The sequence below is a fragment of the Alligator mississippiensis genome, chromosome 2 (genome assembly GCF_030867095.1).
Source record: "Alligator mississippiensis isolate rAllMis1 chromosome 2, rAllMis1, whole genome shotgun sequence".
NCBI classification, from domain to species: Eukaryota; Metazoa; Chordata; order Crocodylia; family Alligatoridae; genus Alligator; species Alligator mississippiensis.
This window is the reverse complement of record NC_081825.1, coordinates 299,087,255-299,104,430: the sequence shown is the minus strand read 5'-3', so window position 1 is coordinate 299,104,430 and position 17,176 is coordinate 299,087,255. Positions and strand designations below refer to the sequence as shown.

The following is a 17,176-nucleotide window of genomic DNA, read 5'->3' as shown; positions in this document are numbered from 1 at the left end:
TGAGCAATAAAGGGTCATTTCAATGATTAAAAGCCAAGAAAACAACATAGAGAATAAATCTGGCCGATATTTCCAGCCTGTTGCCATCTTCCCAGCCTGCAGCTCTCTGGCTCTTTTTAATAATTCATTCCTTTGTAAGGATTATCGTGATTTGTATTTGCAGCTCACTGCTGCTTTGTTTTCCAGAAGACAAACTTCTCTTTAATTTGAAGAACGTTACAAAACGGCTCGCGAAACATCAAACAAATTGCTTTGTTCCCAGGAGGCAGCAAATGTAAATGTGTCGCGGGCGATGAAGAATTACCCCGGAAATCTCAGAGGCTGCGGTGAATCCAGCCCGTCCCGGCTTTCAAACCAGGGCTGTTTTCTCTCTCGGCTCTCGTTAACTTCTGCAAATCAAAGTCCTACGAGAAGCGGCAGTCCTCGGCCTCGCGGAGTTAAATACCTCCCCCATCTGCATCGCAGACTGAGCTGCTATAATGATCAAGTGACATTTCGAAGGCGACTCTTCCCATTGCACGCTGGAAATGATTCAGCAGCTCCAAAGCCCCCCAGATCCCAAGCGCGTCCCTCGGGCGGCAGCCCTCCCTTACCTTGTACAGCCTGTAGTAATGCACGGCCACGTCGTCCAGCCGCACGGCCTCCTTAATGTATTTGAGATGGGCTTCTGAGGCCGTCAGCTCAAACTGATCTTTGTGCATGTTCGGGATGTGCTTTAGGATGTAGTCTTTCCCGCGCTTGGTCACCACCTGGGAGGAGACAAGCAAGGGATGCTGTTCAGTGCCCGCAGCGGGGAGGGGAAGAGCGGTGTGCAGCCAGCCGCTGAGCCCTTAAATGCTTGGCAAGTGCTAAAGAAAGGTTAGGCCATCACCCTCCAACCCCTTGTTAGCCTGTCTGCTTTAGACACAGTCCATACCCTTGGGCCTCATAGTCTTTAATGTATCAGCCCCATCCCTGCCACCACCCATCTGGTAGGGAGGTGCTATCATCACCATTTCCAACTGGTAAACTGAGGCACGGAGATGCTGGACGCTTCTCTATTGCATTGCAGCAGCGGGTCCCGACTCGGTGGGGGTGGAAAACGGGGGGCTCGAGTGCACCCTGTCCACGTCAGGCTTTACCCAGCACTTGCCCTTAGGCTTGCGGGCGACTGAAGGGTCAAGATCAAACCCAGAGGAAGGAGCCTTGTTTGCAGCTTGCCTGAGGACAGGGGTAGGCTCATGCAACCGGTGCTGGGACCTGCCCCAGTGCTGAGTGACGGGGCCATGGTCACATCAGACGTGTGCAGCTGAGGAGGGAACTGAACCCAGGTGCCCGACCCCCCAGACCAGAGCCTGGATGGGATGGGATCCCACCCAGTGCCATCTCTCCTCTCCCCGAGGGGCTCGGCTGGACACGGGTCAGGCAAGCCCCTCACCTCCCGAGTGAAAGCATCCATCTTTCCTTCACCTGGGAAGCTTTCCAAAAACACTCTGGAGCTGCTAACACCCATGGCAGATGTATGGAGAGCCCACGCCAAAGGAAGCCAGGGGAATAATTCTTCCCCCTCCACTCCCATTTTCACTGGGCTTTTGCATCAGGCTTGAAGGAGTCCCAGGAAACCCACAGTTGTGTCCTGATTTTTCTGCAGCACGGAGCTGCACGACGGGATTCATGAGCCGGGGTGAATCTGGGGCTCAGGCAGGGCATCGGCCTATATATGGAGCACGGTCGCGGAGCAGAGGGGTTTATAAACAGGGCTGACATTCCTCCCGATCGCAATCGCATGATCTCAGCGTGGGCCCCGGCTGGGGGAAGGGGATGGAGAGCCGTACTGCAGAGCAGCAGGCGGCAGCGCCGCTGGAAGCAGGGTAAATCAGACCCAGCTGCGGTCTGCGTGGCTGTGCCCAAACGCGCTTGCTGGAAGCTGCCTTGCCTGCCTCCATGTCAGGCTGCACTTCACCCTGCAGACATCCCCGCCCGCCAGCCCCCTTGCAAGAGCTGCAGCAGAATAAAGGAGTCTCCTCGTTTTGCAAGCGTGGAAGCAGGAGCAGGGAGGTGAAGAAGCAAGGGACTGGGGCCCCGAACAGAGGAACGGATGTATATTGGTATTTGACATCAATGGAAATGACCCCAGGGCAGGGGTGGATCCAGAGGTGGGGGGCGGCAATGTGGTCCCATCGCACATCCCTGCTTTCAGCCAGCTCTGGAGCCTGCTGCGCGGCTCTCGAACAAAAGCTGCTCGAGGATTTGGAAGAGTTTAGGCAACCTCAGCTGAGTGTGTCCAGCCTGTCGCAGTTCCCACTAAGGACCCTTTCCAGGGAGAAGCATTTACACATCTGAAGTTAAAACCCGTGCCCCTCACTTTGCGGCATACCTAAAAAGTAGCGGGGTGTGGGGGGGAAAGAAATCACTCTTTTAGCCGACATCGCTACTGCAGCAAAACTGAGCCAAAGCAGTTATTCCAGCAGCCAAGTCCTCTCCTTGCATTACCTTATTTTGTTCAGAAAATGATCCTGGTTAAAAAAAAAAACAAAAACAACCAACCCCACTTTCTCCGGTATAAGCTGGAGGGTTTCCCAGCAGAGCTCTAGCAGCAAGCGCTGCCTGTTTTGGGCAATGCCTTCATGTTTATGAAGACAGATGCGGTGAACCGCAGGCAGAGGTGGGCACAACAGTTAATCAAATAGCTTCCCCCACTCCTTTCATAACCAGGAGAGAGATCCAGCTCGTACGTCTGAGCGCAAGCTGTGAACGCCACTGTAACAAAGCCTGCGAACGCCCACGGAGCTTCAGCAGAATTATTCCAGCCATTTAACAAATAAGATGCAATCCCAAAAAGCATACTTTTCCTTCCATTTTAGGCTGCTGCTTTCAAAGGAGCCTAAAGGAGTTAAATAAATATGTCAGGCCTATTTGAAATGCACAGGTTGCTGAGTGCCTAACTCCCCTAGGCTCCTTTGAAATGCTTGAAGGGGGATTTTTAAATGTTCCCGCAGTCGGTTATCAGATCAGCGGGCAAAAGCATGCCCGTGTCAGTACTGCGCAGCGTATTAGAGCAACCTGCCAAGGCAGCTTTGTTAGAAGCTCCATGACATGCAGCGACCCTGGGCTCAGAAGAAAAGGAAAAAAAGGGGTAATTACATTCGGGTTGAAAAAAGATGAAAAAGGACTTGGCTGACTTCAGGAAGTGCATAAATCAAAGGGAACAATAGGGCCTACATCTTTATTGGCCTCGTTATGTGGTGCAGTCAGGCCTAGCAGTGGCTACCGTGAAAAACAAGAAGGTATCCAAGGTTGTAGCCATATAGGTCTAGAGGAAAAGGCAATCAGGACTCATTGTAGCGATGATATCTTTTATTAGACCCACAAGATTTTTGCAAAAATATGAAAGACATTTTGCAATTAAAGAATTTTGGGGGGTTTTTTTGCAAAAATCTTGTGGGTTTAATAAAAGATATCATCGCTACTACAAGCCCCGATTGCCTTTGGCACCAAGAAATCATGGGTACGTTGGTACCTGGCCATCAAATACATACCAGTATATTGTGGGGCAGGCTCTGTAGTTGCTCCTTTGCTCAACTAATACTGATGGCATCTGCTCTGCCCTGCCTGGAAACTGTTCGCCTTTTCTCTAACGTTGTTTGAGGAAGCAGTGATTGCAGGAAGGACGTCTGGGCAAGGCTGGGAGGCAACTGAACGTGCGGTCCCAGTATGATGTGGTAGCTCAAGGATGGACATATGAAATTGGGATGTAAAGGGGGATGACTGTGCGCCAGTTGCTCTGTGCTAAGTGCCTCTGTGCATGTGCTCTTACCCTGCGGGAAGCAGATGCTGAACTAATATAACTTACCCCTTTTACCGAGGGATGAGCTACTGTGGTTTAAGCTTCTGCTAGCCACGGCTAAGAGTGTGCACACGGGCATCTACCATGCAGCAGACTGCTTGTGCTAAAGCCTTGCCTTGCCTTGCCACATTAAACCGCCCGTGTGCCCATACCTTTGCAAAGTGAGCGCAGGCCGTGGTGGCATAAGCAGAATATTGAGTCTGAAGACGGAGGTGGCGTTACCCTGGCATGTGGCATTGGCAAGATCATTGCTGCAACTCTGGGGCCAGCTCCAGTGACCGCGTGGCTGAAAGGATGCTGACAGAAGGGAAACAGCCCAGTGAAAGAGCCACGGGAACGACTTGTGGCTGCAGCTGAAAAACATCCAGTGTGCAGTTATAGCGTTGCTGAAACGGGAGCGTGGCATTTTGAGCCGCTCTGCTTTCTGTCTCCGGGCCGGGGTACAGCGGGTATCCAGCGCTCTGGCCTGCATGTCCATGAAGGGTGCTGGCACCCAGGCTTTTAAGTCTAGAGTCTTTTACCTGCACGAGGCACGTTGCAGGGTATCAGAGCTAGCAGGAGAGGCACTGAACGGGGGCTTAGAGGATGGGGCTTCAAGCTGTAATGCTGTCAGAGAGAGACCAGGGACATGTCACCCACTCTCAGGGCCAGAGCCTTGTCCACCTCTTCAATGGCACCTTATTCCACCCTGCTCAAGTCCCTGCAAAAACACTGACACGTCTAATATTGCCCATCTTTGCCTACATCATGAAAAGCAGGGGGCCTTTCTGCCTTACTGGTTTTCAGGGACTCAAGTTGGTTTTCAGGGAACAGGCTGTGGCCTAGCAGCCCCTTCATCTCTGGGGTGCCATGAGGTGCTCACACCCTACATAGCGAGGGACCACATTGAGATGAGATTTGCCTGTTTGAATCCCAGCTCCCTGGGAGGCATTTTTTTTTAAGTCACCTTGCTTCTCTGCCTCGGTTTCCCTGTCTGTTAAATGGGAACAGTGCTCTTAGGGGATTTGAGAGGATGGGTTTAAAGGTGGCAGGGCGTGAGGTGTTTCTAGCATGGCAAAGGCTGAGACTCATCCTCATTTATTTCCAGCCAACAGCCCGGCCAAGCCGGACGGGGAGAGAGGCGCTTGCTTGCGATGACGCTCAGCCACGAGCCAAACCAGGACCCGCTCCCCTCCTGCTCTCGCCGGCCAGCGGCAGCCCGAGCGGCAAGCGTGCTGCCTCTGTCCGTGCATACAAAGCCTGGTGTGCGCGGGAGCTTTTGCAGGCTTGGAGCCCGCGATACAGGCAGGCTTCACGCAGCTGAAGACAAATGAGCCGCCCTGTAGAGCTGCTTAAAAAGGCCTCGTTACCTTGACATGCCTCTGCGTGGTGCGCCTGAACGTGTCAGATGCCAGCGCCTGGTAGAAACCCCCTCTCCCCAGAATAGCCTGGCGGCTAAAAATAAGCCAAGTGTTTTATAAACGGCACTGCCGAGGTTTCGAAGGGTCTTGTCAGCAAAGCGGACGCCGACCCGGGGCCCGACCCAGCAAAGCAATTAAGCACGGGCTTAACTTAAGCTCGTGAGCAGTCCAGATGGACTGCATGCATGCTTAAAACTTCAGAGCGTGGCTGGAGCTCTGGCAGGCCAATAAATCCTGTGCAAAGTGTGGTCAAAGGCCCAGAGAGCAGCACCGAAGACACGGAGAGGAATGGCTTCTCCTCCCCAGCGCCTTGGTGCCTGTGCCGAGGTGACGGCAGCAGGTGCTGGCCCGAGGGCACCCCCAGGCCGAAACGCAGTGTAAAACAGCCTCCGTGTCATATTGCATCTGTGGGATTTTGCAGGAGATTTGTGTGTGCACCTGGCTGGGGTGGGAACCGAATGCACCGTGCAGGACCCAGGGCAGTGTGGGAAGGGGCTCTCCGATGGGGGTGCCGGGGGTGGGGGCAGCCAGATGTGAACGGGGCATGTCCCCGGGAGCGTGCCGAGGGGGATCAAAATTGGTGCTGGATGTGCCTTTTCCTGCCCTCGTTGCTGAGAGCTAAGGGAACCCCACTGAAAGGCCAGAGCACCCCGGGGTGACAGGCGTGGGCTGGCTTGGGCCAGGGGAGGGGCCGTCTCCCTCTTAGGGTGCCCCATACTGAATGCAACAGCTGCCATCTAGCAGCCTCCATCACAGGTGACCAAACCACCCAGCACCTCACGGGGCGGCAGGAACCTGGGACCTCGTGGGAGACCTTGCAGGACTGCCAGCTGCTCGCAAGGGCCCGTCAGCAAGCGCAGGGTCCCGTGGGGCTCCTCTTGCTCCCAGGGAGCGCGCCGGGGTAGCACAGCCCGCTCCTCTCCCCGGGCCTGGGCATGAGCTCATCTTGTCATGCCAGAAGCACGAAGGGCTCTTATGTAATGGGCATGACATCATGCTTTGCAGGCTGCAGCTATTCGCAGCCCCGCAGCTGTCACAGGATATTAATAATCCAGACTGAAGCATCGCCGGCGTCTCTCACGCACGGCCCTCCGACTCGGAGGGGCTGGAGCGGTCTGCAGGGGAGGGAGTGCCGCCGGCTGCCCGTGCCCCCTCCAGCGCTCCCTTCCCTGTCCTTTAGGAAGGGGGTAGGGAGGGGGTGCTGCCTACAGCAGCCCCAGCCCGACCCCTGCGGCTTCCTATGCAGACAGTGACGGGCTGGGAGGGAAAGAGCGACCCAACTTCCCCTCCTGCTCCTTGCCAGGGCCCAAGGTGCGGCTGAAAGCACCAGTTCAGCAAAATGGGCTGCTCCCTCCCCCTTCGCAGCAGCAGCTGTGCAAAGGGAGGGCGAGGCAGGGGCGCTGGGTGGGAGCGCCACGATGCCTGGCTGAAGGGTTGGACCCGCTCCGCTTGGGCAGAGCATGCCTAAACACGGCATGTGCAGGCACACAGGGCCCTCGGGCACAGACGGCACTTCCCCTTGCACGTCAAGCTGTGTGGCATCATCCCTGCATTCGTGCCATCATCCTTGGGCACCACTGCCACCCAGCCCTAGGGGTCATGGGGGGTGGGAGGGTGTTGCACAGCTTCACTTGGACTAGTTGAGGGCTGCAGAGGCGGTTTCCACAGTGGGCGCATCTAATCTTCATCTCTTTTTCCATCCCAGGCTGCAAAGCCCCTTGTTGCTCTCTGGCAGCCTGGCTGCAGCAGGTGTGATAGGAGGAAGGCCACCGAAAAGAGTGCAAGCAGCATGGGTGCCACACACCAGCCTTGCAGTCCCCCCCTATGCCCTTCCTGCATCTGCCCTTCCCTTGCCGCTCTGCTGCTTTGCACCCAGTAAAGCACAGCTAAGACGGCTGGGGCTCCTTCTTACCTATTCATCCCCTTTTGAGGCTATTTCTTCCCGCATCCACATCCTATTCCCACTGTCTCCTGCTCCCCGCGCAATGGGAAGGATGCAGTAGATGCCACGGGGGCCTGTGCCAGGGAAAGCACGAGGAAGCACCTACCCAGGCGGGGAAGTAGGCTTCTGGCTCGAAGTATTTTCCAAAGTGCTTGTTTCGCTTGAAGTTCCCCAGGTCGGCTTGCAGCGCAAACGCCGCCAGAAGGAAGTAAGCCTCCTCGCGCAGCACGCACTGGGAATGCAGCACTTGCTTCCTCAGGTGCCAGTAATAGTAGTAGCGCGCCGTTCTGTCGCTGGACAGGGAGAAAGAGAAGAGGGCTGGTGAGGACCCCGCAAATCTCGCCCAGCCCTGTGGAGCACTGGGCCATGGCACGGAGCAGGGCAATGCCCAGCCGGGGGCTGCTCACCGAGATCGCCCACCCACCACTTCCATCCTCAAAAGGGAGCCCAGGGGCTAAAGCAACCTCGTTGTCCTCTCTCGTTGTCCGCAAGGATGCGGCCCCCTGGTCCTGTTTCATTTGGAGACAGGTTTGTCGGAAATAAACCCTTAGTGGCTCTATTGCCAGCCGCAAGAATCAGCAATGCAGGCAGAGAAGCAATAGCTAACAGTTGTCCTTTTTTGCCTCTTGTGCCCCCCCAGCCAGAGCTGACACGGCCAGGACTGGCGCATGCAGCAGCACAGAGCTGTCTGCATCCCCGGTGTTCACCCATCACCTTCTGGGGAGGTTTGTGGGCACTCTCTCTTGACAAAGCCCTGCCTTCAGCACACAGGCAGCCTTCAAGGAGCGGGGAATACAACAGACGCCCCAAGCCCTGACCTATGAATTCTTCATGCAAACCCGTTTCCCAATGAGACAGCGTCAGGGGGCTGCATTTGCCAAGGACCGGCTCTCCCAGTCTTCAGGCAAGCAATGAGCCGATATGCACAAACCCTGTTCGGGATGGCAAGCCCAGCTCTTCAGTTCTGGCTGCCCTGCCCCAACTTAGGAGGGGCGAGGGGCATAAGGAAAAGGAGAGGAAAGAGAACCGGGGCACGGAAACATGTTGATATACAGAGAAAGGGAACATGATTAAGTCTGTTCACCGCATGGAGGAGACATGAGAAACGCATGCTGAATAACGGGACGGTCCAGAGATGGACACGGGGGGGATGCAATTCCTAAGGGCAAGTTCTGGGTAGATACAGCAAAGCTCTGGCCTCTCAGGAGTCAACGCAAGCTCTATTAGGATTTCCAGAGGGCCAAGGTTTGCCCCAAACGTTCCCCCATTTGCACAGTAACAAGGGGCCCAGCAAACAAGAGCTTTCTTACACGAGATGCAAAGCGCCTGCAGCTCCCAATGGGATCAGCAAGGACGTCTTAGCACTGGGCCCCTTGCACGGGGAGCTACACAAGTGCACGTGGGAACCGAGCTGCGTGTCAGTCAGTACTAGGCCAGTGCCACTGTATTTTTCCTCCTTCTTGGCTTTCAAGGCCCCCGCATATGGTTTAACACGCTGGCAGAAGTATCTGCATGCCCAATCCTGGCATCCCTGAGTCTGATTTGGATTTCTCCAAGTCGCAGATTTTGCAGCCGAGCTTGGCTGTGTATGTCAAGGAGGTCCCAGCGAGCCGGGGCTTGCACTGGGGCAACTCTGTTCAAGAGGCAGGGGCGGCATAGAAGGCACTCGTGCAAATAGGCACTTGCACCCGCAGGCTTGCACTGGCCCATGGGAAACGTGAAGCTATACCTCTTGCAAGTCAGGAGCTGGGGTCGTAGCTGGGCGTTTCAATCAGGAAACGCCTGCCCTGTTAGGGCAGCGTGTCAGCAGGCATCCTGTGTGCGAGCACTTTTTGAAGTGTGGGCTCCCTGCCATGCACTGCTAATTAGCCAGAAGCTGCATCCTGCATGCTTTTGGCTTTACGATGGGGAAAGAAAGGCTGCGATCCCCTGCCCCCCGGCCAACCTGCAACTTCCCGAAGAGACTTGCTGAATCTTGCTTAATTAAAGAAAACCACCCTTAATATCTCCCTCTTTAAAACAGCCGCACAGTAACACACTATCCATTTTACATGTCTTCCTTTCCCATTCATGGAGGCTAGGAACCAATAAATATTCGTCTAGCAAAACCCTAACCAGCTAGAAACACCCAGGATGTTTTCCATGCAATCCCCTTGATTATTAAGAGGTTTTTTTGCTGTTATAAAAATGCATCTGTTGGCACTTTTCTCCCCTACCTTATCAATCTGCCGTTTTCCACGTAATATTGCACTCGAAAGTGGATAATCATTGGTGGACCGAATTGGTCGATGCCCTGCATGAAACACAAAAATGTTTAGCATTCCCTCTACGGAGGGTACAAAGAGGCAAATAACTCAACAGGAAGATCAGTGTTTACGCTGGTCTCTGAAACATCGGGAAGATAACGCAGTCCTGGATGCTTCCAGGACAAAATTCATCACCGCGGGCCCCCTCCCCTAAAAAGCCAGAGGAGACAACTACTTGAAGGATGTTAACCCAAACCGAGATGTCTCTCTCAAATGGATTCTTTTTTATTTTAATAAAATGTTTCCTGCATGTTTTCAGGATTTGCCGTGTCCTGAAAACTTTCAAGAGAAAAAACAATTCAGAAAGGAAAAAAAAATCCAGCCTGGTAGCCTGCCGGCTCATCTTGGATACCCTCCACCCATTCTTTTCTCATCTTCCTCTCTGCCAACTCCAAAAAGCCAAGTTAGCCACGGGGCAGGATGTTTCTCGATACAAAAAAAACACTCATTTGCCATTTCAAGCAAGAATTTTATTTAAAAAAAGGGTTAGATTTCCAAAGTGACAAAGAAATTCTACAAAAAGGTCAGAGAAAAGGTGCAAGAAAAATGAAGGCGGCTTCCAAAATATTGCTAGAGGTTGTCTGTGAGATTTTACAGAACTTGTGAGTTTTAAAAATGCATTTGTCCCAGTGCTTAGGGAAAGGCGCGCTATTGCCGTGCTCTGAGTTTGTTATCTTAGTGCATTTCCCCCCGTTATCTCGAGCCTCCAGCAAGAGATGCTGTGAACACCACTTTGCAGAGTTTTAGTTCGGGCTCCTGTAGTGACCCCTTGTTACTCCCTTTTATCAGGCAGCCCCTGCCCCCAGGCCTGATGCCTGGGTTTCTGGGCTAACTGCTCTTGACAGCTCTGCCTTTTATAACAGGGGCTCATTGCAGAGTCCTAACGTCATTGCCCAGCTTTCCCGAAATAGCTTGCAACGGATCCTCTGCACAAGCCTAGGAACCTGCATTATTTCATCACATGATGAGTCTCCTGGTTCTCCTCGTCAGGCACTTTGCAGGGAAGAGCTTCGGCTGCCCTCTTGTTAGGAGGCCAGAAGGGAACAAATTCAAAAACAATCTCAAGCCCTCAGTGCCCCTGTCTTCAACGGGTTCAATTACTTTTCCATGCTTCAAAGCTTCCTCTTCCCCTCACAACTTGCAAATCTTTCCCTGGTGGGTAATGGCTGAGACTACCCCAAACGCTGGCTCTGCAGAGAATGTGACCCGGAGGCAGGATACGACCAGCCCTCGTTCCCGGGATCTTTCCCCAGCCACGTCCTACTACTGCTTACCTTGCTGGCTTCTTTCTTCCATTCCTTCGGGCAGTACTTGTAGAGTTTCTGGGTCAAGTCCATGTAGACGTGCTCATTGTCTGTGTTGGAAAGAGAAGCGGTAAGGTGGAAGAATGCAAAAGCTTTCCCCAGATTTTTTTTTTGAGAGAGACCATCTCACTCCCACCGTTAAAGATGCTGAGACCACAGGGATCAACCTTATGCTGAGAGCACATGAATCAACCGGGCTGCGGCGTGAACAAGAAGCAATCATACCTTCACCCTCGGGCATTTCATGCCTTTATAAGCCAAGCTCCCATTGCCCAGTCGGTCAGTAGGGGAAGTATTGGTTTCATGGAGAATGTGACTCGTCTTAGCTTCATCTCTTGGCCACAGTTGGCTCCATTCGTCATGCTAAATGCCACTCATTAGTGACAGGAGTTAGGGACTAGCAGCCTCCCTCCTGCTTCATAAATCAACCGAGTCCGGATCCCACTGTGATTTACGGGTCGTTAATGTTATTACTTTATTTCCCAAAGGGCCTAACCTGGCTCAGGGCTCTACTGTGCGAGGCGTGGGACAGGCAGAGCATTGAAGAGGGAGAGTTAACATTTTCCCTGTCTGTGTATTTTTCCAAGACCCTTTATTTTGTGCTTATAAAAGGTGCCGGTCAACATTGAGATGCCAAGAGCAGAATAGGAAAGTCATTCCTGCTCCAGTGAGCACAAAGGGAAAAAATAATGCCCCAGCCCTGCACCCACCCAAACCACCATGCTTCCTACCGAGTCCCTATAACCTCTCTGCTAGTTGGGCACTGCCTTGCACTGACGGTTCCTCGAGGATGCCCCAGGCTTCTTCCTCGGTGACTACAGTGGGTTTAGAAAAAGTGCAATGGATCCGAGGAGATCAGGTCTTGCCGGCCAACATAAAGGACTTTGCATTTGTGCACAGAGAGTTTCTCCTGCCTGTTGTGACCATCCACTTCAGACGGCCTCGCAGAGGTTCCTCCGCATCCGCTCCCGCTCCGGCTAACCCGAGTAGTTTTGTATCGAGGACGACTGTCACCACTTCATGGTTCGTCCTTTCTCCAGACAATACCTTTGCACCCCAGTCCTAGTATTGACACACTTGCATTTTTAAACATTTCCTTATTTACGTATGGTGCCAAAGGGGGTGAATTTTAATGCCCAGGTTAAAATCTAGTTCCAGGAATAAACAGGCCAGAAGTAGGTCTCCTTTGAGGATGAACTCAAGTGCTCTAAGGATACATGTAGACCAGTTTTTCAACCTTTTTTTAAATTTGAGGATCCCTAAAAAAATTTCGAATGGAGGCGCAGCCCCCTTTGAATTGTAAGTGTGGGTATTCACATATTTTTGATTGAGCAGAGCCATCTTTTGCAGACCCTTTTGACACAGGTTGCGGACACCCAGGGGCTGGCGGACCGCAGATCGAAAACCACTCACCTAGAGGGGCAGCTGCCCTCAACACAGATTCAGGCCCTGCCAGGTAATGCTGAGACATACAACATATCAAGGTGGACTTAATGAATTGGCAGGTGTTTGCGGGGAAGACTGCAGCAGCTGCCTGGTTGTAGGAGTGCTGCTATTATAGGGATTAGAAGTGTTAGATGTTTAATAATGGAAATGGTCAGCTGTGGACACTGCCACGTTTTTCTAAATTGAAACCAGTTGATTTTGCCTGAGCAGAAGCGATAGCTCTACGGTGCTCCCAAAGCGCCGAGAAAGAAAACAGCTCTTCCACAAAACCGCGCGTGGAAAACCGGAGGGTCGGTGTCTCCTTTGTCTGGGCCCTGCTCATTACTCCAGTCTCCCCATCAGATCCTTCTCATGCTAAGATCTCAGGTGCCAGTATTAGGTCTCTGGAGTGTGCTTTCCACAACGCAGGTCAATTAATTAATGCTGGAAGGGCAGAACTGCAATGAAAGACAGGACGGGGGCTAAGGGTCTAATCACAGCCCCTTAAACACCACTTCCATGGGGACACAATGTACCCAGTGGGACAATGACCAAACCCACTGCAGGACACTTCGCTCCATGAAAGGTCAAGGCCCCCGGGTATTTGCCATCCATGCTCTTCTTGCTGGATATGGGCTGAGGAGCCGGCAAAGCCGGTGTTAAGCGATCAGGAGGCTTTCCATTCAGAGAGAAGATGTTCTGCGTGCTGAACTCAACCATCCTTGCACTTGCATTTCCCCAAGAGCCAAGCAAACCCCCTCCGACCCAGCTACAGAGGAGGTGGAAGACTTCCTCCCTGTCCCCCCTCCACGCACTTTATGCGTTACTGGGTTTTTTTCCAGGGATTTGAGCCAAGGAACAAGGATCGTTCCTACACACCCGACTACAACGCAGGTGCCCAACAGGTGGGAAAGGAGCTGGCCTTTTCTGCCAGGTCCTTCCTCGAACAGGCTACACAGCAGAGAAGAGCTGTTGCTCTGGTCCTGCCTGTAGCATTTGGGAAGGGTCCGAGCTTGTATGTATTTATTAAGGTCCCAGCCTGGGATTCCCGAGGCATTTAAAACAAGATAAAAGCCTGGTGTTTTGGGGAGAGGGAGTCGATGTGAAGACTAGTACAAAAGCACACATCGCATGGGGGCAGCTCCCTGCCTACAAAGCCCTTTCGGGGCTCCCCTACGCCCTTGCCGCTGCCGACTGCACACAGGCATAGGGAATACAGCACACACTGCTAGGAGTTGGACAAGGCAGCAAGCTCCAAGTCAATGATAAAGCCTCAGCCTCGAGTTGGGATCCACAATTGCATTTGTTTTAACAATCTCTACATTGCATGGAGGAGGACTGCCCAACTGCTAAACCAGACCACCCCACTCGTCGCTGACTGGGAAACTGCAGGAGATGCCGAGACCCCAGTTCAGTAATTACTGGAGCGTGCGCTCAAGGCCCAGGGACACCAACGAGACACAGCCATGTGCCGACGTGTGCGGCTGAATAGCTTTGCTGATCTGAGGCCTCAATGCAGCCCGGCCATTGAGACTTGCCATCCCTTCCCATGCAACGTACCCCTTTGGCTAGTCTGCCGTCTGGTAGCAATTTTCTCTCAATCACACATGACTCCAAGAGATGCGGCTGGTGAGCCGACAAGAAACTCAATCGGGTCACATAAAAGCTAGGGCGGGCTTTGAAGGAAATCAGAACATATTTTTTTAGTCTAGCTTGCAAAGGAGCTCTTATTTATTTACTGAAGTGGCGATTAAACAACATTTTTGGGAAATATGAAGAGTATGTGAATGCTCATTTAACAACAGCTGTGCTCAGCAGGGGCATGAACCGCATCTCACTGACCTCAGAGCGCTGCAGCTGGCCCCCGGAGATTAGAAAATATAACAGCGTGCACAGCCATTTGTTTAAACACGGGAGGTAGATAGAAACGGCAAGAACTAGATGCGAGACGACCCTAGCCCCACAGTTTTATCCTGGTATCGAACTTAGTACAGACCTGTCCATTGATCGCAAATGAAATTTCTCCGGGAAGCGAGACGCTTTTACAATGGCCAATAATTCATGTCTATCTCTGCTTTCTGGTATAATGAAAAAGTTATTTATTACCATTTAACTCATGGACTGGCAAGTGAATTCCTATCCTGGCAACCCAGACGCTTCTCCTGCATATTACAGCTGACACAACTAGATTGCACGGATAGAAAGACAGATCCACGTTCAAAAAAATACCAGAAGCTCCTTTGTGGCTGCAGAGGACAGGACAAGAAACAGCAGTCTTAAATTGCAACAAGGGGAAATTTAGGTGGGAGATAAGGAAGAACTTTCTTACTACGAGGCTGGTTAAGCCCTGGAACAAATTACCCATCCTCTCTAGGTAATCTGCATCCCTGGAAGTATTACACAGCAGATTAGACAAGCACTTTGCTGGGATGGTTTAGAAAGGGATGCTCCTGCCCTGAGCAGGGGTTGGGCAAGGTGATCAGACAAGGTCCCCTCCAGCCCTAGTTTGCTAGGGTATTTGGCATACGGAGCTGGAAATTTTCCCCGAGACTTACTCTGTATGACGCTGAGTCCGAAGAGATGGCAGTCCTTCAGCCTCAGAATATCACACACCTGGACAAATAACTCATGACATAATATTTTAACCTGCAACAAAACAGAGGATGCAAGACATCAGTGAGAATCGGCAACACGTTCTGCGCGCGCTGTGCGAGCACGTAGGAGCAGCAGGTTCGATCTTGAAGCCTCCGCACAGACACAGCTTCCACAGAAAGTCAATGCAAGCTTTGCAAGCACAACCGTGGAAACAGGCCTTGCCTTTTGTCACCTTTGCGTGGCTATAAAAAATGTCAAGACCAAGCAAACAAACGCCTATGCCCCTTGTCATCATGCCACAAATGCCCGACATTGGCAGATGCGACAAAGGTGGTATTAATTTGTGCTGCTATTTAGCAGCAGGCCGCTATTTGCTTTGTGGCAGGAGAGCCTGGGCAGCCCGGAGCTGCCCATGCTCTCCAGCCACCCAATGTAGATGCCTTGGGGGTTAAAGTGGCCTGATCCTGGGCACTGTGGGCATTCCCGCACAGAATCAGGCCCCTCAAGTCCCAGAAGCACCTGCCCGGCTCTCTTTTCTTACAGAGCCGTGCCTTGGGGAATTTTGGGGCACATCTCTGTAATCAGGAAAAGCCAGGGTTTCTCGCGTACAGAGATGCAGCCCTGGGATTTCAGGGCATGTCTCCATAAGCAGGGAAACTCAGGATTTTCCTGCAGAGAGACAGGGAAATCCTAGGGGGTGCATCTCGAGAAGCAGGGAAGCCCGACTTGCTCTGCTTAGGGAGATGCACCCTGGGGACTCATCTCTGTAAGAGGGGGAAGCTGGGCAAGCCCTCCCAGGGCTTGTGGGACCCTGCAAGACCCAGGAGAACATGCCGTCCATTGTCCCACAGCATCAATGAGCGGGATAACGGGCGACACGCTTCACCCACTGAAGTAAACCAGCTGTGTCAGGACCAGGGATCCTGGTTTTCTCCGATTAAAAAAAAAAAAAAAATCCCCAATTTTCAGGTTAAAAAAAGTAACCCAACATCCACAAGTTTCCATGATCAACATGAAACATCACTATTATACACATCTATGTGTTAGACGCATTTCTTTTTAATCATGGAAACATGTGGATTTTGGGTTACTTTGATTTAAAAAAATCCCCAATTTTCAGGTTAAAAAAAGTAACCCAAAATCCACGTTTCCATGATTACAAAGAAATGCTTCTAACACAGATGTGTATATATAGTGGTGTTTCATGTTGATCACAGAACCTTGTGGATTTTGGGTTACTTTTTTTAACCTGAACATTGGGGATTTTTTTAAATCAGAGAAAACCAGGATCTCTGGTCAGGACACATCCCGGGACATTTGGCTACGTCTACTTCTAGCCTAACAAGCCCTCTCCCACGTTGCAATTCGAAGCCTGCTCTGCACAAACCATTCCAGGCAGCCAGTGACCTCCGCGACGTGCTCCGAGATTTCAGAGGTGCCCCGGTCTCTGGGCAGGTCTGAAATTCACCCCGGTGACATCGGTACCTACCACTTTTGTTAGGAGAGGATCTTTTTGCCACAGCAATACCAGGACTTAAGTTAGATGCGCCCCGTTTGTCCTGCATGAGATATTTACTGTGCAGTAAATGTCCCAGCATCTACACATACACCTGTATTAGGGCACACAAAACTAAAAATGCATGGGAGCTTCCTAGGAGCAATACGCTGCGGAGCAATAAACTCCATGGTTTCTTCATGCTCATTAATGGCGCAGCTAAAACTATAAGATTAAAGGTTTGCTATGGTTTAAAGATGAGAAGGAACTGCAAAGGCCAGCAATGATGCGGGCTCCTTCAATGCACGGTACACTTTCCTTCCCAATGGCGTGATCCCAATTCTCCATTCTCTTGCACACCCGCTTGGCACCCATGTAAAGTGCAAGCAGTGTGGGAATAAGACTGATTCCATCTCATTTTAGACCCGTGTCGGACTGTTGTATGTAGCTGCACACAGTGCTTGGGAAACAGGACTCAAGCCCCATACTCTCTGCTCTGAATCTACGGGGTGCAATATCCTCGGTTTCCTCCTCCAACCTAGGCCTCACACACAACTGTTCTTCAAACCCATTCTACTTTTCAAAAGGCCAGGTTTTGCCTTCATCCCCTAGAAATCAGTGGGAGTTCTGCATGAATATGAAAAGCCCGAACAGGACCTGCAACCTTGATTATAACCAGCCCTTCGGCAGGCCGTGTCCTCATGAAGACAGCAAAATTATGTCACTCAGAGCAGTGCCCGATGCCGAAAGGGGACGAGGCGGGAGCGAAATCCTTAGGCACTTTCCAACAGGAATAACTTTTTTTGGAAAGTTTCGCTGCTTTTGCAAACAGGAGGATAAAAATAACAGCGATCTGACCTGCTTTGGAAACACACAGATATTT

At 51.9% G+C, this 17,176-nt stretch overlaps 1 protein-coding gene across 6 annotated transcripts in view; it reads right to left on the bottom strand.

Annotated features, from left to right (window-relative positions):
• The window catches only part of FRMD6 (FERM domain containing 6), a 139,068-nt gene that overhangs the window by 19,983 nt on the left and 101,909 nt on the right, over positions 1–17,176 (bottom strand). For 5 of the 6 annotated variants that reach the window (XM_059723398.1, XM_014595136.3, XM_059723399.1 and 2 more), the window contains 5 exons: positions 14,759–14,849; positions 10,749–10,828; positions 9,385–9,461; positions 7,275–7,461; positions 594–749 (listed from right to left, as the gene is read on the bottom strand). In XM_059723398.1, coding sequence (XP_059579381.1) covers positions 594–749; positions 7,275–7,461; positions 9,385–9,461; positions 10,749–10,828; positions 14,759–14,849 — 591 coding nt within the window. Of the gene's footprint in view, positions 1–593; positions 750–3,978; positions 4,157–7,274; positions 7,462–9,384; positions 9,462–10,748; positions 10,829–14,758; positions 14,850–17,176 lie in introns of those variants that run through there. The other variant, XM_019494097.2, reaches the window with a different exon arrangement.